This window comes from Budorcas taxicolor, chromosome 10 (assembly GCF_023091745.1).
Source record: "Budorcas taxicolor isolate Tak-1 chromosome 10, Takin1.1, whole genome shotgun sequence".
In the NCBI taxonomy this organism is placed as follows: domain Eukaryota; kingdom Metazoa; phylum Chordata; class Mammalia; order Artiodactyla; family Bovidae; genus Budorcas; species Budorcas taxicolor.
Genome location: NC_068919.1, coordinates 13,469,514 through 13,493,319, shown reverse-complemented (window position 1 = coordinate 13,493,319; position 23,806 = coordinate 13,469,514). Strand labels below are relative to the sequence as shown.

Genomic DNA, 23,806 nt, shown 5'->3' with positions numbered 1-23,806 from the left:
TCATCTTACAGCTGACTTCCGGGCTTCAATTCTAAAGCTTCCTCGGCTGGGGGGGTTCCTCTTCCCCTTAACTCAGTGGTCAGGAAGCTTTTACTGTCAAAGGACCAGAAAGCAAATATTTTAAGGCTTTGAGGGCCACACAATCTCTTTCACAAGCAACTATTCAGCTCTGCCATTACAGTACAAAAGCAGCCACAGACAACACTTAAGCCGGGCTGTGTTCCAGTAAAATGTCTTCATGGACATTGAAATTTGAATTTCACACAATGAGCACATGTCACAAAATTCTGAAAAACAAATCTTAGTTTGCAGGCCATACAAAAACAGGCAGCAGGCTGGGCGCTGCCAATCTGCCCACCCCTGCCTTCAATGCTTAATTACTGTTTTGATCCCGTGTTAGCAGTTTTCTGTCTTGCTGACCCAATGCTTAATATTATTTACAGTGGAACAACTCTCTCCATCCTTTTTTTTGCTTTCAGAATCTGTTCCTCCCATCTTCTAGTTACAGAACTCCTCTTTTTCATTTGGGATATGTTCCCCCACAACAGTGTGTGTTCCTGCTGGGGTGCCAGTGAAGAGGCCCCATCTATCCTGCCCCAAGACACGTTCATAAGCTAGTCCTCCTGGACACAAGAAGTGGCCCAGGACTCGAGGGGCTCTCCAGGCAGAGCCAACCAGCGATTCAAGCACTGACCTAGAGGCTGAGGAGGTGAGGCAGAGCTTTCTCAGGGACATGGAGCACCAAGGACTAGAAGTGTTGGGCTAGTGAGGTCCCTGCTGCCCCCAGGGGTGAGAACCTGACTGAAAAGGAAGCCCAACCACAGAAGGAGAAGTAAAGCCAAGCAGCAACCAAAGTCCTGAGACTATCATTTCAACTCCACACGCATCCCTACCTTCAGACCTCCTGGTAACTCCAGCCAATAAGTTCCCTCTTTTGATCAAATAATCTTGAGTTAGGTTTCTAATACAGTCAAAGAATCCCGACTAATTACATCACATCAGATTCTATTTGACAGTTGGTGGTGGGGTGATTCATGCACAAAACAATGGTGCTGGCTGTGTTCCGCCACCCATTGGAAGCACTTCCCCCTGTTAGACACTAAGCTCCCAGAGGACACGAGTCACTTACAAGCCATTTTCTGCCCTCCTCAGCGATTCACCCAGTCCCTTGCATTTGGTAGGTGTTCAATTTTACAATACACATGACTCTTCTTGGATGGGGAAAGTGCCCACGGGGGCAAGTACACATGGGGGGATATGCGCACACACCTGCACAAGACTGTCCCCTGAAGAGTTCAGAGAAAAGGTGCACTCCCAGAGGAGCCGCAGCTCCAATCCCCACCTCCTGATCAGCCACCCATAAACCACCACACCAGGCCGGACCGCACAGACTGCTGCTCCCTCTCAACACTCAGGGAAACAGAATACATCGTCTGCCCAACGCCCAGACAAATCACAGCGGGCCACGTCACCGTGGATGGAATCCAGACAGCTGGCCAGGACTTCAGACTCGGGGGGTATCGGTTGTACTTGTTCTACCTAAGAAGTCCCGTTCCACGATGGCAGAGACCAAGCACTTCAGGAATGAGGGTGAGCATCTGCTGATCTCTAGGTTCCCATCCAGAAACACAGGAAAGCCAGCCCCAGGCACACCCAGAGCAGTGCAGCTCACTAGGTCCAGGACACACACACCCACTCCAAGAAGGAAAACAGAAACTTTCAAGAGGCCATGACCTAGCTGCAAAAACAGGACCTAAACAGTAGGTGAAAACAGCTGTTCACCCAAACACCATTACTATACTTCTTCTCACCTAAAAAGTAATTTGGAAGTGCAGGTATGCCTAAGTTTGTATCACCGGCATATTCCCACCCCCTAAAAAAGAAGTCTGAATCAAAGTGATAAAATTTTTGCTTGCCTTTCTGAAGATTCTGTGAGAAATTATATTTGAAAAGTCTTTGAGTCAATGTTTTAAAAAGCAAAAGTGCAAAAAAAAAAAAAAAAAGCAAAAGTGCCCCCTAAACAACTTGTGCTATAAGTTACTTTTGCACTTAGTTTTTACTTAGAGTAAGGCACACCTAGAAATCACTTTCACCTAACAATTTAAAATCCTGTTGGGGGCTTCCCTGGCGGTCCAGGGCTTAACGCTCTCTCTGTGCTTTCACTGCCCAGGGAGAGGGTTCAATCCCTGGTCAGGGAACTAAGATCCCACAAGCTGTGTGGCGTGGCCAAAAAAAAAAATCCTGCACACGGATGTGCCAACCTGTACCCCACATTCAGTAGGAAGGGAAGGCCGCTTGACACCTGCATGACTGTTGTGGCAGTGTACGCTTCAGAGGCAGTGACGGTGGACCCCTCTGGGGGGTGACTGAGCCGGCAACCCACCCCCGGTGAGGCTAAGGGCCAGCTGGCCCACAGCAGCAGCCACCCTGGGGGAGCTGTGGACTCGGGCTGCTGCTTTTCTGCCTGCGTGACCCAGCCTCCCAAACCAGAGCAGCCCTTCCTGGTCCCTGCCCCAACACAGTCTGGGGATTCAGTTTTTTGAAGGCCTATCTACACTTTTCTGGGGCCTCCCAGGTACACAAGTGGTAAAGCCAAAATTTTTCTTAAAAAGAAAAAAAAATTACACCAGAGATAAAAAAAAAAAGAAAAGAATTTTTTTTAATGTAAGGCAAACAAAAAGCCTTTTTAATCTTCTCCATTTTTCCTCAAGGACAGAATAAGAAACGGAGTTCAAATTTCAGTGCAAAAGAATATATGTAAAGCAGAAGAGGAACTTGCTGAACTTACTAGCAGTGAGAAAGCCTAAAGACAGAGGCAGAGAGACTCTCTCATTCTCTAATTCAGCTTCCAGGAATCGTCCACCCATCGTGCTTCTTGATAAGGAATCAAGTTGTGCAAGAGGAGGACCATTTCCAGGCGAGGTCTTACAGTGAATTCTTTCAGGATTCCTTCTGGACAAGACCCTCAAACAGCACGAGTCTGAAATGCGGAGCAGCCAGGCCCGGCTGCCCGCATACACACTCTGCTCACCAGAGCAGAAGTCCTTCTGGTGACTCCTTGTCGGCTGGGCAAGGAGTGAGCTCTCCGTGAAGACATCTGTCCGGAATCCCGCCTGGCTCACAAAGCAGCTCTTTATGCCAAAAAGCAATAAATGGTGGAGCCAGAAAAGAAATTGCTGGGAAAGTGAGGGCAGCACCAGGAGGAAGGGGAAAAACAAGCTGGTTATTCCAGGAACAAGCTGAAACTTTCCTCTCTTCGGAAGGGAAATAAAGTGAGTGCTCCTCCAACAATGCAGAGCATGGCACACAGAAGCCACACAGCAGAGAACACCAGGACTGGACTTAGGACTGCATTAAAAACAGAAGATATGGGTTCCTGGCCCAGCTTCACTGTCTGTCATGCCCCTTTAACCCTCACTCTAGCCCCTTAGACCCTCAGGCAACCTGTGTTACGACGGACTACTTCTGACTGTTCTAGTAGAACTATGCAGTATGGACTCTTCTATAAAGCTCCTTTCACTCATCATGATGTTTTTGAGATTTGTCCAAGTTGTGTGTATCAACAATTTGCTCGCTTTTATTGTTGAGCTGTCTTCCGTTGTTTGAATATATCAGAATTTGTTTACTTGCCCATCTGGTGATAAATATTTTGGTTGTTTAGTTTGGTACAATCATGTGCCCAAGTCTCTGTGCAAACAAATGTTTTCATTTTTCTTAGGTCAATACTGAGAAATGGAGTAAATGTGTTGTATGGTTTAATTTAAAAAAAAAAAACTAGCAAAGTGTTTCCAAAGTAATTGTCCCTTTCCCTAGCTGCATTTAAGAATCTCTCTTTATATCTCTCTTGATAAAGAGTTTACAGCAACTTGACTTTTTTTTTTTTTTGCTTTTTTAAAGCTTTACTGATATATAATTTTACCCTTTTTTAAAACAAAAATTACTTATTTATTTAGTTGTGGCATGCAGGATCTTCAGTTGTGGCATGTGGGATCTAGTTCCCTGGCTTGGGATCAAACCTGAGCCCCCTGCATTGGGAACATGAAGTTTTAGCCACTGGACCAAAAGGGAAATCCCAATTGGCATATAATTTTCATACAATAAACTCCATATATTGATAGTTAAAGTGTATCACTTGATGAGTATATATACGACCATGCCCACAATCATGATTATAAACACGTCTATTACCCTCCCCCCAATTTCCTCACACTCCTTTGTAATTCTTCCCTTCCACCCCTTCCTTCATTCTCCAGGCAAGCACTGATGCGTATTTTGTCGCTACGGATTAGTCTGCAATTTCTAGAATTATGAAATAGATTCACACAGCATGTAACAAAGCTCTTTTTTGTCTAACTCTTTCACTTAGCATCGCTCTTTTAAGATTCTTCCATACTGCTAAACTTTTCTATGGTTTATTTTTCTTATTGTTAAGCAGTATATACTATTGTATGGATATACCACAATCTGTTTATGCATTCAACTGCTGATGGACATTTGGGTTGTCTCTACTTTTGGCTATTACAACTAAAACTACTATGAACATCCAGGTACAAGGGCTTTATTGACCCTATGCTTTCTTTTTTTCTTTAGGGAAAATCCTAGGAATGAAATGGTTGAATGTATCATAGATACATGCTTAACATTTTAAAACACTAATACACTGCACCATTTCAGATTCTTATCAGCAGTGACTGAGAGTTTCAATTGCTCCACATCCTGAATAACATAGTCTCTACAGACATTCTAGTCAGTGTGTAGCCGTAACTCACTGTGGCTGTAACTTACATTTCCTTCATGACTAATGATGTTGAATATCTTCTCATTTACTTATTTGCCATTCATGTATCTTCTTTTGTAAAGTGACTCTTCAAATATTTTACCCATTTTTAAAACACTTATTTTATTTACTTATTTGGCTGTGCCAGGTCTTAGATGTGACATGTGGGATCTAGTTTCCTGACGAGGGATGGACCCTGGGAGTTTGCATTAAGAGTGCAGAGTCTTAGCCGCTGGAACACCAGGGAAGACCCTACCCATTTTTTTGAAATTGCATTGTTTATCTTTTTATTAGGTTTTAAGAGGTCTTTAAATATTCTCAATAAAGTCCTTTGATGGATATGTATTTTGCCCATATTTTCTCTTAGTCTGTGGCTTGCCTTTTCATTTTTGTCACAGCATTTTTGAAAATCAAATGTTATTAATTTAGATGAAGTGCAATTTATTGATTTTTGCTTTACAGTTGGTGCTTTCTGTGTCCCATTTTCTCTTTTAAAATTTATTCGTCCATTCATTTTTGGCTGCGCTGGGTCTTCGTTGCTGTGTATGGGCTTTCTCTAATTTCGATGAGCAAAGGCTACTTTTTGTTGGGGTTCTCGGGCTTCTCACTGTGGTGGCTTCTCCTGTTCTGGAGCACAGGCCCTGGGTGCACAGGCTTCAGTACTTGCAGCACAAAGGCTCAGTACTTGTGGGGCATGGCTCAGTTTCCCAGGGGCATGTGGGCTCTTCCCAGATGAGGGATTGAACTTGTGTCCCCTGCACTGGTAGACGGACTCTTAACCACTGGAGAACCAGGGAAGCCCCTGTGTCCCATTTTAAAACTCTGCTAAAACAGAGGTCACTAAAATAGTCTTCTGTGTCTTCTTTTTATAAGTTTTAGACTTTTAACCCATACAGTTAGACCTGTGATCCACTGAGAGCTAATTACTGTATATGGTGTGAGGAAATCATAGACGTTCATTTTTGTGCATATGGATCCAATTGTTGAGCATCATTTGTTGAAAAAATTCTTCTTCCTCTATTGAACTACTTTGGAATCTTTGTCAAAACTCAACTGACTATATATGTGTGCATCTGTTTCTGAACTCTTCATTCTGTTCTATTTGATCTATTCTGCTTAGCTTCACACCAATACAAACACTCTACTATAGCTTTACAATAAACCTTAAAGTCCAGTAGTCTTAGTCTCCCAACCATGTTTTACCTTTTTAAGGTTGTTTTGGCTATTCTAGGTCCTTTGCATTTACATTTAAATTTTAGATACAATTTATCAACTCTACAAAGGCTCCTGGGATTTTTAATGGGATGTCTTTGAAACTACAGATCCATTAAAGCAAATCTGGCATCTTAAGAATACTGACGGTGATGGTTGCATAACAATGTGAATGTACTTAATATCACTGAACTGTACATTATTTTCTTTTTTATTCTACTTGAACTGTACATTTTGAGATGGTAAAAATGATCAATTTTATGTTATAAATATTTTACAATTTAAAATTTTAATAAAAAAAAAAACACCTATTCTAAAATTTAGAATGTATTATAGTACATAGAGCTTCCCTAGTGGCTCAGATGGTAAAGAATATGCCTGCAATGCAGAAGACCCAGGTTCAATCCCTGGGTCAGGAAGATCCCCTCGAGAAGGAAATGGCAACCCACTCCAGTATTCTTGCCTGGAGAATTCCAAGGTCAGAGGAGCCTGGCAGGCTACAGTCCATGGGGTCACTAAGAGATACGATTAAGTGACTAACACTGGGAATACAGAATGATTCGCAAGCTGGGCAGTAAATCCCACCAGTCCACTACGCTTTTCCTCTGCCATCCCTTCCTAGACCTGTGCTAAGACACACTGTAGCTAAAGGGACATGACCAGAGAACTGTTTTCCATTTGTCTTTCCTCTGGCTTCATCTTTTTTTAAAAAATAAACTTCATTAAGATATAAAGGGCTTTATATACTATCAAGTGTTTCCCAGGTGGCACTAGTGGTAAGGAGCTCGCCTGCCAGTGCAGGAAACAGAAGAGATGTGGGTTTGATCCCTGGGTTGGGAAGATCCCCTGGAGGAGGAAATGGCAACCACTCTAGTATTCTTGCCTGGGGAATCCCATGGACAAAGAAACCAGGCAAGCTACAGTCCACAGGATTGCAGTGTCAGACACAACTGAATCGACTTAGCACACACACATATACTATAAAATGCAACCACTTTATCAGAAAGTTTAACTTTTGATAAATGCATATATCCACATATCTTCCACCACAATCTAGATATGACACTTCATCACCCCTAGAGAGTTTCCTCAGGCCTCACTGATGTTAATCTCTCCATAAGCCCTCAGGCAACCACCAATCTACTTTCGGTCCCTGAAGATCTGTGTTTTTTCCTCTATGATTTTACACACATGGAGACAGTCTATACTATTGTGTGTCAGGCTTCTTCCATCTAACATTAAGGGTTTTTGATACTCGTCAAAACTACATGCGTCGGATTTCTCTGGTGGTACAGTGAAAGAAGAATAAGACAAGATACAAGGTAAGAAGCTGGCTGCCAGTGCAGGGGACATGCATCTGACCCCTGGTCCGGGAGGAGTCCACACTCCTCAGGGCTGCTGAGCCTGTGTGCCACAACTCCTGCGCCCACATGCCTAGAGCCCGTGCTCCTCTGCAAGAGAGGCCACCACAGTGAGAGGCCATGCACAGCAACGAAGAGTAGCCCCTGCTCCCCAAAACCAAGGAAAGTCCCCAACAGCAATGAAGACCCAGAGCAGCCATAAATAAATTAATATTTAAAAACTATGTGTGTCAAGAGTCTGTTCTTTTTATTGCTGAGTAACATTCTATTGTATGGATATACTGTAATTTGCTTATCTCTTGGCCTGCTGAAGAATATTTTAGTTATTTCTACTATGAATATAGCTGCTTTAAATATCTGCATAGGAGTCTATCTACACATATGTTTTCATTTATCTTGAATATCTAAGAATGGTACGGTTATATGATAAGTGTATGTATACTTTTATAAAACCCAGAGTTTCTTTAGAGTCAAACTCATATCCAGTCAGTCATGGCTTTGGGCCTATTCTCAGTCTAGTCCAGTGGGCAGCCAAGGACACCGAGGGCTGGGTAACTTAAGTTCCAGCTGGGGATCTGGTCTGTGTGTACTGGGTGACTATGTCTTTCACAGTCTCAGGTAACAGGCATCAGTTCAGTTCACTCAGTCGTGTCCGACTCTTTGTGACCCCATGGACTGCAGCACACCAGGCCTCCCTGTCCATCACCAACACCCGGAGCTTACTCAAACTCATGTCCCTCGAGTCGGTGATGCCGTCCAACCATCTCATCCTCTGTTGCCCCCTTCTCCCACCTTCAATCTTTCCCAACAACAGGGTCTTTTCAAATCAGTCAGTTCTTAACATCAGCTGTCCAAAGTATTAGAGTTTCAGCTTCAGCATCAGTCCTTCCAATGAATATTCAGGACTGATTTCCTTTAGGATTGACTGGCTGGATCTCCTTGCAGTCCAAGGGACCCTCAAGAGTCTTCTCCAACACCACAGTTCAAAAGCATCAATTCTTCGGCGCTCAGCTTTCTTGATAGTTCAACTCTCATATCCACACATGACTACTGGAAAAACCATAGCTTTGACTAGATGGACTTTTTGTTGGCAAAGTAATGTCTCTGCTTTTTAATATGCTGGCATATGTATACTGACATAATATTCAGGCACACCACATGGCAAAAAGAGGGTGGTTCTTACTGCTCCAGACATCAAACTAAACAAAGAGTCACAGTAAAAATAAAAAATACCAGCAAATGACTTTTATACCAAACAAAACATAAAAGAGGATGCAACAATTTTTAGATTTCAGCTAAAATCCAAAACATCACAACTAGCAAATAATTTCTTACCTCTGTGCATAATCTTGTGCTTCTCCCTCAGGTATGTCAGGCCTTTTATTACCTAGGTGAGAGGAAATGTAAAAAGAGGGAAACTGAAATCGTGGTGTTTAGAAAATATCCAACCTTTCTATTTAAAAATTATCTAGAAAATACTTCATCTAACATCACAAATTTGCCTTCTTCCCTTATTTTTCTTCTCTTTTGATTTTTTTCATCTGTCTTATTAAGAAACCATCTTTTACATGGTACCTAGCATATGATTTTTAAGCAAAATTGATAATTGCAAGTTTAGATCATTTACATTTTAAAAAACACTTTGCCTGAATTCATTTTTTAATCTGCAATCTAAAAAGAGGCTTTCTGATGCCAAAAATGAGAATTCTTTTGGCTACCCTGTCCTATTTTTCAAGATAGATTTTAACATACAGAAAGTTAGTTTGCTAGTTTTAGTGAAAGGGAGAGGATATTGTATCTAGAATCCAGATAAGAGAAAATTCTAGTGAGAAACCTAACTTTTCTTAGAAAACTTCCTTTTGTCAACTTCCCACCTTCCTCCTTGTCCCTTTCCTATTTATCAATGAGAGAACTTGGAAGAAAAACTTCTCAATATACTCACAGCAATGCTAACTTTTCCTAAAATTTGTTCAGGGATTCTTCCAGCTTTCTTCAGAACTTGATCCAAGGAACCCCCATCCTAAGAACAAGAATACCAGAGCCCATTTAGTGACAGTGTTTCTCACTATTCTTTCAAGTGTTAAACTTCAGCAGCAAAATAAATCTCACACATGACAAATCTTCCTAGAAGGAAGGTGTGCTCCAGATATCAAATAAGATACGAATGTGAAACATTGTGGGAGCTAGCAAATGATTAATAACTCAAACCCTATGAATAACCATCCCATAAGTTACTAGTTCAGCGGTTCACTCTGCTGAACTGACAGAGTGGTGGCTAGGCGTGCCCTAGACGCACACTATCTGAATCTGCATTCCCAACTCGCACTTACCATCTAGTGGACACCAAGTTACTCAACTTGTACAATGGGAATGATAATAATTATATAAGGCTACTGTAATACGCACAGAGCTACTGTAAGTATTAAACAAGCTCATACATCCAAAGCCCTTGGAACAATATTTAGCCCATGGTAAGTTCTCAATAAATGTTTGCCATTCTGTCACCATTATGTAAGTCACAACTTGCATTTGATATCATCCTAACAAATTATACTTCACAAAATCCAAAGAAAAATACCATAGAAAGTAATTATTCATTCCACAAATCCTACAAAGCACTGTGCACTGTTTGAGGTTCTGTGGAGGATAAAAATACAAAAAAGACCTAGCTCTCATCCTCAATAAATTTATAAACTAGTAGGAGAAACACACTCCACAAAACACAATGAAACAGAATAAATGTATATAGTAAAAGTGCTACACACACCCAGAGAAGAAGGGAGAATTCTGACTTCACTCAGAAGATAGCATTTGAGCTGAAATCTTACTCAAAGAATGAGCATGATTTCTATACCTGCAAAAGGAGAGGAGCAAGGGGAGAAAAGAATGGGGTGGAAGAGTGGAATCCTAACCACTGGATCACCAGGGGACTCCCAAGAACAGGGTGTTTCAACGAGATCATAAGCAGAGAAACATTAAATTGCTTAGTACTCCTGGGATGCAGCCAATTATCAGTCACAATATAAAACTACCCCAGAAGCAGAGATGATTCCTACAACTTCAGACTGATTTTCTAAAGTATTCTGTCTACCCTGAGCAGCTACCATCATCAACTATCATCTATTAATCACCTCTGTGTAAGGCAGAGGAATATGTGAGGAACTACAAATGAAAAAAACCATAAAGACAGGAAATAATACCCTCTGGTTGGGAAGACAGAACACATTCATAAAGTGGCAAGGCACTGTAAATCCTCCTCTGAAATAGGGCAGGGAACAAACAGTTAAATGAAGAGAAAAGACATCACTACAGGTATCCAGAGGAAGCGATCCCTGGACAAAGCGGCCAACAGAAGGGTTCACAACAAGAGTGATACGGAACCTGAGCCTTTGAGGAGGGTGAGATCTGGGTAGGACAAGTAGAGAGACATTCCCACAGAGATCCCGCTTCCAATACCACCCAGCCTCTACGATGCAGCCAAGAAACAGAAGGTTGGAGAGCAATGCATGATGTAATAAATAAAAGAAGGACACAGCATAATCTCATTTTTATAAAACTAAACTGTGCATATACTCACACAAAACCAGAATATCAAAAATATCACCAAAATGCTCCAGTCTATATAGTAAGATTATCAGGGATTTCTGTTGTCCAATAGTTTCTTCTCTGCGCTTTTCTATGACTTACAAATTTTCTACAATAAATGTTTTACCTTTTAAAAGTAAAAAAAAAAAAAAAAATCGACCTCATTTATGAAAGTGGAGAATTAAACCTATAAATCAATTAACAGATACTTACTGAGCATCCAGTTTGTGCAAAATCTGTTAGGAAGCTAGAACACTGCTTTCTTTCTAAAGGAAGTGAGAAAATAAGTAAGACTTATCAGGGATACAGAGCTCTTGAAAAATGTTACCTAGGGACTTCCCTGGTGGTCTAGTGGTTAAGAATCTGCCTGCCAATGCAGGGGACATGGGTTCGACCCCTGGTCAGGGAACTAAGACACCACATGCTACAGGGCAACTGAGCCTGAACACCAATGACTAACGCCCACATGCCCTATAGCCCATGTCCTGCAATAAGAGAAGCCACTACAATGAGATGCCCACACACCATAACCAGAATGAGCCCATGCTTAGCAATGAAGACCCACTGCAGCCGAAAATTAAAACTAAGTAAATAAAAATCATTTTTAAAAGTTACCTAAAATAATGCTAAACACAGATTATCAACTTAAAATTCTGTGCTTACAGAAAGGACAGTTTGGACCACTGACTTTCTATTATAGATCAACTACGGATCGTGGATGTCAATGAAAAAAGAAGATAGTACAGGTCTGTGCTCATACGCGCGCTAACAGCCCTGAATGCGTTAGGCTTCTCATCACAACAGACTCCCAAGCACAACTACCTGACGATGGGGACGATTTCAAAATGCAACCGAAAATCCAAATGTGCTATGAGATGGGAATTATTAATTTACAGCCAAAGAGAACGTCTCTGTAAACACACATTTTCCAAGAGCCCTCAGGAGAGCCCTACCCTGGCTGTGACCCAGTCGGGTGCCTGAGTCATCCTTTGAGCCTGGCTCAAAGGCTTTGAGGCTGCCTTCACAATGCTACAGGCCCCTGGTGGCCAAATCAGGCCAGCACCACAGCCCAGGTAAACACACCCAAGTCAGGAGGCTCCAAGAAAGGCCACGGCACCTCTCAATTTCCCTTACTGACAGGCACAGGGACTCCAGTGCAGAAAGTTTCTGGCTATTTCTATTTTGCTTTCAACTGAATGTGATTTCAGACCCTTTCTTTGAATGACTCTGCCTAATTATTAGGGAAGACTGTATACTTAAAGTAGGGAACAGAGCAACTCTGCCCAAATCTGTGATGCAAACAAGGCAGAAAACGCTCTCAGGTTCCACTGCCAGGTCAGAGGGCAGCCCAGTGAAGTACCTTGGTATAGTAAACATTTCTGTTAACAAGGAAGAAATGCTGGCTCTCCTCCCATTAGCCTCCTTCTATACTACAAGCAGAGTTACAGTATGAGTAACGGGAGGAGCAGGGTTTAAGAGGCATGAACCACAGTCAGGCTCACCCAGTGCGGCTCACCCAGTGCTGCCTGCGACTCACCTCCCAACCTTTCAATTCCACTGCAGTTGCCAAGGACCTGCCTTCACTGACTAAAGCTGCTGAAAACTGGGCTTATTTTTAGAAGCTGATTATTAACTAAGTCAGTGGTGCTTTTGTGAAGGTTTTCTATAGAAGAGACAAATGCTTTATGGGAAAAAAAAAAATAGCTCGAAGCATCAACCCTGAGTTCCCAGCTCTCTGGTTGCTCAGCTACCCGTGAGCAGGAGTCTACTTCCCCAAAGACAAGAACATTCCTGTTCTGATCAGGCAGCATCCAGGTACCCTTTGGGTCTCAAAATCCAGACTGGGCAGTACAAACGTAGCTTTTTTCTAGAAAAGGTCAGCCCTAGCCAAGTGCATTAAGAAGATAGGGCTCAGTGCATGCTGATGACAAATTTAAAGTGCATCCCAATAAACTATCTGAGCAATACATAAATGGACAGGTGTGATAAAAGCAAACACGGGAAGATGTTAATGGTAGAACTGAGGTGGTGGGTTTAGAGTGTACATTACACAATTCCTGCAACTTTCTGTACTTCTGAAATTTTTTATAGTAAAGCGTTGGGGGAAAATCCCACTGACAAAGGACATCATGCATAAACTGTGATACAGAGAGGGCCAGAGAGCCTGGGAAGGTGGGGTATGGCTAACGAACAGAGCTCTACATGACAGCACCTTTCAAATGGGGAAGCTGAGACAAAGCAGGAATCCCCAAAGAGAAGCGGCAGGCAGCCATTAGAAAACTGTCCTGGCAAAGCAGCCAGTGCAGGAGCTCTTCTGCAGGAGGCCTGCGCAGGGACCACGGAAGCGGGGAGAGTGCCCAGCCGAGAGCAGAAAGCTACCCTGGGGCATGGCTGCTTAGACTTCAGGCCACAGCTGCTTCCTTCCAGGGTCCCGTCCCTGGTAGCTCTAAGCCTCTCCACTAGTACTGAAGCCGTTTCAGCTGGGCCTAGGTATCCCCAGAAACAGGAGGCCCTAACTCTCTCTTGAGCCCCAGGCCTGACCACGCCCTCCCCATCCTGGCCTCCCTCATCAGTCAGTTAACACATATCACCTGATACTGTGCTTGGCCCCAGAAAGCTTTTGACAGCCAGTTTTCCAGGCTCAGCTTTCCCAGGTAATTACCTCCTCAAGTAACTCCAGAGACACCTTCTGTTTTGAGGACTTAAGTGAGAGGATCTCACTCTCCCCAGACAGCCAAATTCATGGGGGAAAACAACTGACCTGCAGCTACTAGAAATGGGCTAAGAGAATGGGTACCAACCCCCGTGACAGCCTGTGTCATCTCCTCCTCTGGGAGGGAAAGGCTGAACATGGGCAAGGAGCACGAGGCTGTGATCAGTATCTCTGAATCCAGACTGAAGAAAGAAGGGGTCCAGTATGAGGAAGTCTCAACACAGGTCAATTTAAGACAAACAGAAAGACTGAACGCCACGTGGCAAGATTCCACATACGGCCAGTTGAAAAAGGTTCCAGCAGGATCTGGATAAATGAAGAGGCCACTGACTATCAATGTTTAGGGCCTGATCCTAACCTCTGAAGCAAGCACCCTGGAGGTCAACCATGCTCAAACCTACAAACCACCTCCTGGCTCCTCTATTAAAGGAAGAAGAACCTCCAGTTCTGTGCTACCCTCTAATAAAAGGGTTGGAGGTTACTCAGGAAAGAATTTCTGATGGTTCAGAAGACAGTAGGCATGAGGGGACACGTATCTGGTGCTCAAAGAGCCCCCGTGTCCACAGTGACGCCCTCACCGGGACACTGATCTCAGTGTCCCCATCCCTGCAGCAGCTCATGTGGCACTTGGCACTCAGGCACTAAAATAAGTGCGTGTGAAGCTGATTCCATAATGACTAACTAATGTAGTGAACTGACTGGCTATGAGGGCCAAAAACCACAGAAACACAAAAGGTTAGCAGGGGGAGCGGTCCCTAGAAAAGATCCAGGCCAAGCATTTTTCTGCAGAGATGAGAAAATCCTGAGAGAGTACATGACTTACATGGCGTAATGGAGGCAACATGAAATTTAAAGAAGGTGGATCTGGTTAGTGACATCAGTTAGAGTTCAGCTCTGACATTTACTGGTTATAAAACTTAGACTAATTACTAAACCTCTCAAGGCCTTACTCTCTCCATCTACCAGCTTGGGGTAGGGGTGGGGATCAACCCACGTCATATGACGGGGCTGATATGATTAATAAGTCACATAACATGGAAAGGACTCAAGTGGTAGAAGATGCGAAAGCTAGTTACCATTGTGTCAAGCCATGCCACCACCCATTCTCTGTTATTTTAGCAAGACCCAAGAGGGAAAGAGGTTGCTCAGGCCTTTCCTGTTTTACCACTGGTTGATCACCATCACCTCCACCCTCTCACCCTTCTAGTTTTCAAGGACCTCCACTGCCATTTACACATTTTCATCCAACTCTTGGGCTAAAGCTGGAAAACCAACCATCATCAGCAGAAAGAGCACAAGAAACGCCAGGGACAAGCAGCAGCCCCGCCCCTCTGCCCTTCCCCACCCCACCAGGCTGAGAATAATCGGCACCCCTGGCCTGGGTTGAAACCAAGCCAGAAAGGCTCACATGCTTCCCACAGAGGCTGCTTCACTCTCGCAGAAGCAAACAGGAATGAGAGCTTTCTCAGGGACCTTCAGGTGCACCAAAGACATATTTCAGAACCTATGTTCCATATGGTACTGCAAAGAGAGTCAGCACATGCCTGAAACCCGGTGTATGGCATTTCTTAATCATTAAAATGAAAAGATGTTCACGATAACAGGGGCATCGGCAAGGGACAAACATCCTGGGAGGGTTCTCCCAGAGCTTATTAAGACCAGGCCTTGGGGCTCTCATTACAGAGCTGAGGGCAGGGCTAGAGAGCCAGGAAGGAGGCAGAGAAGTTGCTGAGGGACACAGGCAGGGACCGGAAGCAGAGCACCCATGGCACAGGGAGACTTGGTCATATCAGCCTCGGTCTTTGAACTGTCAGCTCCAGCGAGGATAAAGCAAAGGTTAGAGTCTGCAAAAGGTGTACTCTGAGTCAGATAGTGTGGCAGAAGACTTGATACATCTTTTATTTTAATTAATCCTCATCACAACAAGGCAGGTATAATAATGCCCATTTTACAGATGAGGAAACGGAGAATCAGAAAGATAAAAAACTTTCCAAGATGTCATGAGAAAGTGACATCTATAAACAAGTAATTACTGAGCACCTGCTGTGGCTTTGGAGACACAATGGCAAACAAAACAAAGTGTCTGCTTGGATTTTTGTCAAGAAGGGAATTATGAATCAACATCTCAGATACCAAAGTGCCCTGGGCCATGCTGCCTATTGGGGACAGAAAAGATTAGCAACCTTGAAGCCAGCCTCTCTCTCTTTGAAATTCTGGCCGTCAAGGATGGAAAGAGATCCCCAATCCCTATCCAGTAGACTCAACAAAGTACATTGGGGTGAGACAGCCTTGGTTCAAATTTTACTAATTCTACTTACCAGTTGCCTGACCTTGATTAGGTTATTCCATTTCTCTGTGCCTCAGTTTCCTCACTTGTAAAATGCAGATAATGTACCCAGCTCAATAAGGTGTTTGTAGAAATATAATATTAATTTGCTTAGGGTGGTGCTTAATATGATATATACCCAATAACTATTAGTTCATCAGTATTAATTTTGCTAACCCTGCTCTTATAGCAAGTGATAAACTCTCTGAAAGCAGGGCCTCACCCACTCTTCACTCATCTTCATAACCCATGAACCGTGTACCTAGTACACAGCACGGCATGTAATATATGGGTTTAAACTACATTAACCAGGCTTTACCCACATCAAATCTTGGGATCAAGAAAACTGAGAGATGTGCTCCAGGTACAACCTAGGGACACCTGGTTGTTGCCACCTCTCTGAAGAGACAGGGACTTAGGAAGGAGGCCTGTCATTTTCTTGGTTAATCCAACTTCTACAGTCAGGTTTCCTAAATGCCCCAGACAGTGATCTGGATCCAGGGAGGAACAAGGAAGCAATCGGTCAGGTCACATTTCAGAGCAAAGGTCAGACCGGAGCCCCCAGCTTTCCAGGCCGCTCTTCAGAGGCGGCCAGGCTGCCACATACCATGTGCTCCATGCAGATGCTGATCTCGCCGTCGCTGTAGAAGGCCCCGTAGAAGCCCACGATGTACGGCGAGTTGCACTCATGCAGAACCTGCAGCTCCCTTATGATCTGGTTCCGGATGGCAGGTTTGATCTCCAGGTGAATTAGCTGGGGGAAAAAAGGTCCAAGGAAGAGAAGCTTTAAACATATATGGATGGATGGAGGGGTGGGTGGGTGGACAGACAGAAGTTTTCTTAAATGCTTAAGCTCTTAGAGGTAGGAAGAGAGGAAACAGGCAAGTTTCAGCAAACAGGTTACTGGCCAGCTAGAATACTGAGTGCCAACACACCAAGGCAGGTGTTGGCACTGGAGGGGCTGTACCCAGGGGAGGGACAGCTGTGCCTCCGCTCCCAGGAGCCAAGACTGAAGAAGAGGGGCCCTTTCGCTCCCAAGAACAAAAGGACCTGGGAAGCTGAGAGATGAGGGCAAGTGGCCTTAGAGGCTTGGTTGATACCCAAGGGTTGCAGGACCAGAAAGGTATGAGGAACTGGGTCTGCCAATCTAAGCTGCCCAGGAGACTTCCCCTTGACCTTAGGAGCCTGATGTGGTTGGGATTTAGCCAAGGCCCAGGGGGCCTCCTTATCTCCGCCCCGCCATGCTGTCCCTTGTTTCAGCTGAGGAGACAGGTGACAAAAACATGAAATGGTTACTGAATAAGGCTGAGCTTCTAAAAAGAGCCATGGACAATGAGTGTCAGAAGACACGGAAGCAGCGGTTATCAGCGTGGGTGCTGGTGAAAGCTAGACAGGAGGTGGGCCTTGAAGATGGGAAGTGTTTGAAAAGATGGAAGAAACAGCATGAGCAAAAATATGTGGACAGAAATGAACATGGTGTGCTGCAAAACATGGAAGAGTCCAAATCTGCTGTCCGGAAAGAGGAGGACTCAGGCTCACCAGGGCGGGAAGTCCAGCTCAAGGGCTGCATGCCAGGGTGGGGAGCCAAGATGCCGTACTGCAGGGAGATGAAGGGGAAGCATGGGCAGGGGTGGAGCTCAGAGAAACAACACGAAGTCAATGTTTTGTGTGTCCCTGGAGCTGGGTAAATGGAACCACCCCCTGCTCTTGAAAAATGGCAAATGAGCATCTCAGCTTTCTTTCCAGAGCACCCAGAAAGCTAACAAAGGGTCCCTTGCTATTATTTTCCAGTCTGGGGACTGGGATAAATACACTAACACATCATGAGTGTGTTTATCTGTAATCTAACAGATAACATGAATTCAAACTTCAAACAGCACAAAAGGGTACTGAATGAAAAGTCAATTTTCTTTCCACCCTTGTCTCCAGGCCCCCAGGTCTTCTAAGAGATAATCCAATTACCTGTCTACCAAGGCAAGCTTGATTCAGTCCTTTTTTTTTTTTTAAAGTGCCCTCACCTTTCTGGCCATAACGAGTCCGGACGGCTTGTGGGAGACCTTGAACACCACACCTCCGTTGCCGGCACCCAGCTCACTGATCTTCTCAAAGTCATCATCCTTCAGTTCCCCCACCTTCTGCTTCTGGGTCAGAAAGGCCTCGAGGCGCTTCCGCTGCTGTTCATCGAGCTCCAGCTCCTCCAGCTTCTTCTGCAAGGCCTCCAGGTTGGTCCTGTCCCAAAGCGGGGAGCACAGGTCAACACTGGCATCAGAGAACCCCACCCAGAAGAGCACTCCTGCTGTGGAGAGCTCCAGCGCTGGGGCCAGAGGGAGAGCTGGTGGAGGAGGGTCGGGGAGAGTCTCACCCGCTGCGGCTCTGCCCCCTCCACTCCACCACCCCTCACTGCTCACCACAGACACACTTCCGGTCTCAAGGCCTGGTCTCCTCGTTTGTAAAATAAGGGAATGAGTTCTCTCTCAATAGGCTCTGGGCCTACGAGAGGAGCCACAGAATCTACTAAAATCCAGAGTGAGCCACCTTGCTCTGCCTTAAAACCCCAGTGTCAAGAAGTCCCACGAGTAGTGGCTTTACAACACCATAAACAAAATACAATCTATTTCCTAAAATCATTAAATTGAAACCAAAGCACATCATCGAAACAGGCTCTAACCTGAATCACAACAGAAACCCTCCTTCTCCATGTGATCAGATCAGGAACAAGGTGAATCAAAACAGAGCAAATGGGATATACCTAAAATTTTTATTTTTGCAACAAACATAAAAGTGCATTCATTCACCACCTTCTCTGAGTAAGAGCTCCACATCACCTTTCTTACATGAACCAGAAGAGAGCACAGTGCCCATCATTTCCAAATTCTTTAAAGTGGAGTAAAAATGCCAACAGAATACTCTTAATAAAACTTTAAGAGTCGGATGACTTTCTCCCATTTTAATGCTCACCTAATTTGACAGTAATTTTCTTTTTTTTTACTGACTTGGACTTACTGAATCTTTCCACAGCTCTTAACCAGTATTCACAGAGGGAGAAAAAAGAAAACCACTTCGTTTGCAGTCATATTTCATCAGTGTATCTTATATTTAAATACATAAATTACAATTCCAGCTATAACTGTACAAAGGACTTTGAGAACAAATCATCTCTTGGTAAGCACATAATTCAACCAGTGGGTGCCAGAGTGAGTGGGTATGGCAGAGAGCAGCCTGCTAGTGTGTTTTACATAAAGAACTAAAAAGTGCTCATTACCTCCTGGGAGCTTGTGAAGAGAAGGGTGGTAAGGAGCGCTTCTACTGTTTCATTTTTGTCCTTAGTCTAAACAAACAACACGGGTGATAAGACAGGCAGTCATTACACATCAGAAAGTTGGTGACCCCTCCCCTCAATAGGCACACCACTTCTGAGCTTGAAGGGTAAGAGCAAGCATCATCTTCCACTCTTCGTTCACATTATATTCCAAACCTTAACAAGGAGAGGGAGACCCTATGCCTCCCCAGTGTATGGGAGGATGCAGTACTGCCTTACAAATAACACAGTACGCGGGGCCAAAGAGGACACGGGGCCAAAGAGGACACGGGGCTGACTTTCCCAGTCTTCCTCACTGGGTAACTCTGCGGGGAAGAAGGCTGGTACCATGAACTGAACTGTGTCCCCTAAAAATTCGTAAGTTGAAACCTTAACCCCCAGTGTTTAGAGAGAGGATTTTTAGAAACTAATCAAGGTTAAGTAAGGTCATATACTGCTGCTGCTGCTGCTGCTGCTAAGTCGCTTCAGTCGTGTCCGACTCTGTGCGACCCCATAGACGGCAGCCCACCAGGCTCCCCCACCCCTGGGATTCTCCAGACAAGAACACTGGAGTGGGTTGCCATTTCCTTCTCCAATGCGTGAAAGTGAAAAGTGAAAGTGAAGTTGCTCAGTCGTGTCCCACTAGTAGCGACCCCATGGACTGCAGCCCACCAGGCTCCTCTGTCCATGGGATTTTCCAGGCAAGAGTACTGGAGTGGGGTGCCATTGCCTTCTCCAAGGTCATATGGGTAAAGCCCTATTCAGATAGGACTGATAGTCTTGTAAAAGAGGTGGCCTTCCCCCTACACACTCCAAGGAAAGGCTGTGTGAAGATATAGCAAGACAGCAGTGTCTACAAGCCAGAAAGAGAGGTCTCGCCAAAACCCAACCATGCTGGCAAGTCAACCAGTCCTCATCTTGGACTTCAAGCCTCCAGAACTAGGAGAAAAGTGATTTCTGTTATGTAAGCTGCCCAGTCTACGGTATTTTGTGATGTAGCCCAAGCAGACTGAGACAGGTGGTCAATATCCTCATCCTAAAGGCCCAGCTCAGCCTCATGCTCCCCTCAGGCCCTCAGGCAGGGGCGATGGAACCATGGCTGCTGGGAACGCACAGCTCACACCCTCTGGTCTCCTTTCTCTAAGGTCTCTCCACAAAGGAGTCCATTGATGACAATATTTAGAAACACACACCAAATGCAGACAGACCTCACAGCTAAAACTTGGATGAGGTTACAGCTGCCTGGAGGGTAAGCAGTCTGGAAATGCAGACTCAAAAAGCTCTCTAGAACACACACACACAGGGACATTCCTGGTGGTCCAGTGGCTGACTCTCTCCGCCTCCAGTGCAGGGGCACAGGTTCAACCTCTGGTTGGGGAACTAAGATCCCATATGCCATACGGTACGGCCAGAAAAAAAGAACATACACACACACACACACCCCCCACACACTGAGCATCTATGAGGGAGAGAAGAAAGGGGGGCTAGATGAAAAGATCATCACTCTCCTTAATAACACCGCATTCTCTTCTGAGTGTTTTACATATATTAATCCACACCCCTACGGTTACAACAGAGAGTGAACTCAAGCACAGACAGGGGAAGTAACTCTTCCACGGTTGTAAGCTAGTAAGTGGCAGAGCCAGGATTCAAACCTGGGCAGAGAGAATCTCTAACCTTAATCATGACGCTGTATTACCTCTTCAAAAAGTTCCATACTTTCAAGGGTGGTGACTTGCAAACATGGGTGAGATCCTAGGGTGGCTCACTTAACACACCAGGGCTCAATCAGACGGAAAAATGGCATAAATGGTGTCCCTGCATGAAGAGGACTTTGCCTCGGATGCCATCCTGTCTCCCTTGTATGTCAATCTGAACAACTGCCTTGTGAGAAACACTCGCCACAAGAAGCCACACCCATTTGGGGGTTGAGGTGGGGGGGGGGAGGCGGGAGGGATGCTGACTCTGCTCATTTTCTGACTCTGCAGAAATAAGGAATTCTCCCACTCTGAGGAAGAAAAACTAAATCTGGGCTTTGTGCCACCTTCCTCCCTGCCCTCCCTCCTGTGCTTCACGGTCCTTCCGCCTACTCCATCAGCTAAGGACCCAGCTTCTGATTTGTGCTTTCAGAGAGTGGAGCCACGGAGCGAGGAGACATGGCAAAAACTACAAGCTACGGTGGCAAGACTTTCCTGATGACTGGGGGTGGACCAGTGTCACCAAATTAATGAGTCACCATAATCAGAAATCCTGGCTGCTTATCCTGAACTGGGCATCAACTAGCTGGGTGACCATGAACAAGTCATTCAACTCGACAGTCTGTTTTCTCTCCTATAAAAGAGAGTAAGAAGATGCTTACTTCACCAGGACAGGATCAAAACAGAACACTAATGGGACAAAATACAGGCATTTTGACACATTCTACACAAATGTTGGGGCAGGTGGGAGTGGGCTGGAGGACAAGGAGAAGCCACAGCATCAACAGCAGGCTCCAAATCCTGTCTTTTGTCCTTCCTGTAATTTAGTTTCCTGTAATTTAAAAATTATTAAAAAGTCTCTAAAAGTGTTTTAAAACCTATTTCAGAGAATGAAAGGCAAAAGATTTTATCTGAAGGTGAAAGGAAAGTCCTGGCCACAAAACGACTTTCACGACTCATTGAAGAGAAATCAATCAATAAGATATCAGCATTCAGTACTGCTTCCTCTCACACGGGGAACAGATAATGTTCAACAGGGCTCATCCGTGCCCTCCCAAGGTGAAATGCTTCACACAAAGGAAGTAGGAAGAGAGGGGCCCCTCACCTCCAACCACACCACACATCTCCAACACTCAGAGGATGAGAACCAGCCTGTCTCACAATCTTTGGTTTTGACCGAAATCAGCAATATCAGGACTAGGGATTAAGAAAAGAACCTGGAGCCTAGCACAATACATCTCTGACACACCCAGCCCTCTCCAGGGAGCAGCTGCAATAGCTCCGGCCCCCAGCACGCACACTGCCTACGGCAGAAAGGGGACCCCACACTGCAACGTGAATTCTGCACCAGGGCTGTCAGTAACCACGAGTTCATCCAGACACAAGAGCACAGGCTTGCAATGGGAACACAGAAGAAAGACAAGGGACTTGGAGGAAAACATGGGTTGTCATTCACGTTCTGGAAACACCAGGAAGGCACAATGAAGTGGGTGGGGGAAAGGACGAGCCTACAGAATGTGTCCTTCCCTCTCAACTCACCCATCTGCTAAGCCTAATCACACTGCCACAGCTGGAGTCCTTCACTCCTGGCTCAACGTTCACATCAAGAAGCAGTGTACAAGGCAGCAAAGACCGGAAAGACCACCTTATCCAACCCATTCCACAAGTGAGGAGGCGGAGGTCCAAAGAGGACAAAGTCCCACGGCTCACGGGTGGCAGGTCTCCCAACTCCTAAAACAGAGTTCCTATCAAGGCCCCACACTGCCACCTTCAACTCTGAGGTCACTGCAATGGGAAGCTGACCTGAAAGGAGGAGGGAGGCAATGTCCAGACCAAGGAATGGGGTCATCAGACTGACCCACACCAAACAGAACTGAGCCACAGACGCACGCCAAACACCAGCCCGCTGTCTGTCACCAACCTGAGCACGGCGGCGGCAGGTGGCAGGCCCCACCCCCACCAGGAGGAAGCACAGAGGGAAGAGCAGGGGGTGACCCCCCTCACTGTGCTGGGACGGGGGGAGCCCCGGTGCAGGTGGGTCTCCTCACCAGAGAGCCCAAGGAGTGGTGAACTTCTCCTCCTGGGGAATTCAGCCAGCAGGGCCGGAAGGCAAGAGGGCCAGAAAGGCAGAACGGGAACAGCCCCCGGAGACTAAGGACGCGCCCCTGACCTACATCCTATGCACTCCCCCTCCGAGAGGTCCTGGGAGCTGCCTCTTCTTCTGGTATCCTTGGTTTCCACACCCATTTTAAAAAAACGATATGGGGAGTAGGTTGGAGAGAGTGGTCTAGATGTCTCAAAGGAAGTCTATCGACATGACAGCCAGCTGAGGAGGGGCAGAATAAGGGGGAGGGCGTATTTGGACTGAGGGGCTGAAGAGCTTCAACTGGGGAGGTGAGGGGAAAGGGGGAATATGAGGGGAAAAGAGAAGAACTGGCATCCAGGGTCTCTACACGGCCAAACCACGGACAGCAGGAGATGCAGGGGCTACAAAGGCAAGAAGAGAGGAAAAGGGGCCTGGCTGAGGAAGGCCAAGGGGCCAAAGGCACAGCTCACAACCTCCAGACTCCAACCTGGACTAGCCCACCTGTGTTAGCGCAGCCCACCCATGTGTGCCGACCACGGCCAGCCCCGGACAACATGGCAGGGAGAAGCTTATGGGCCCCCCACCTCCATCCTGCAGGCACTGGGAAGGGCTGGTTATCTAACAAGGGAATAAAATTCTAGGAGTACGCATACAGGCTCTGTGAAAGAGACCGGATACAAAAGAATACATACTATGTCATTCCATCGATATAGAATTCAAAACTAATCTATGCTATTATAAAGTTAAACAG

General features: G+C 45.3%; 1 protein-coding gene across 1 annotated transcript in view; it reads right to left on the bottom strand.

Annotated features, from left to right (window-relative positions):
* The window catches only part of MAP2K1 (mitogen-activated protein kinase kinase 1), a 75,905-nt gene that overhangs the window by 19,027 nt on the left and 33,072 nt on the right, over positions 1–23,806 (bottom strand). Inside the window, exons 2-5 of the mRNA XM_052646592.1 lie at positions 17,993–18,203; positions 16,582–16,728; positions 9,293–9,370; positions 8,686–8,737 (exon numbers count right to left, since the gene is read on the bottom strand). Of these exons, the coding sequence (XP_052502552.1) occupies positions 8,686–8,737; positions 9,293–9,370; positions 16,582–16,728; positions 17,993–18,203 (488 nt within the window). The remainder of the gene's footprint in view (positions 1–8,685; positions 8,738–9,292; positions 9,371–16,581; positions 16,729–17,992; positions 18,204–23,806) is intronic.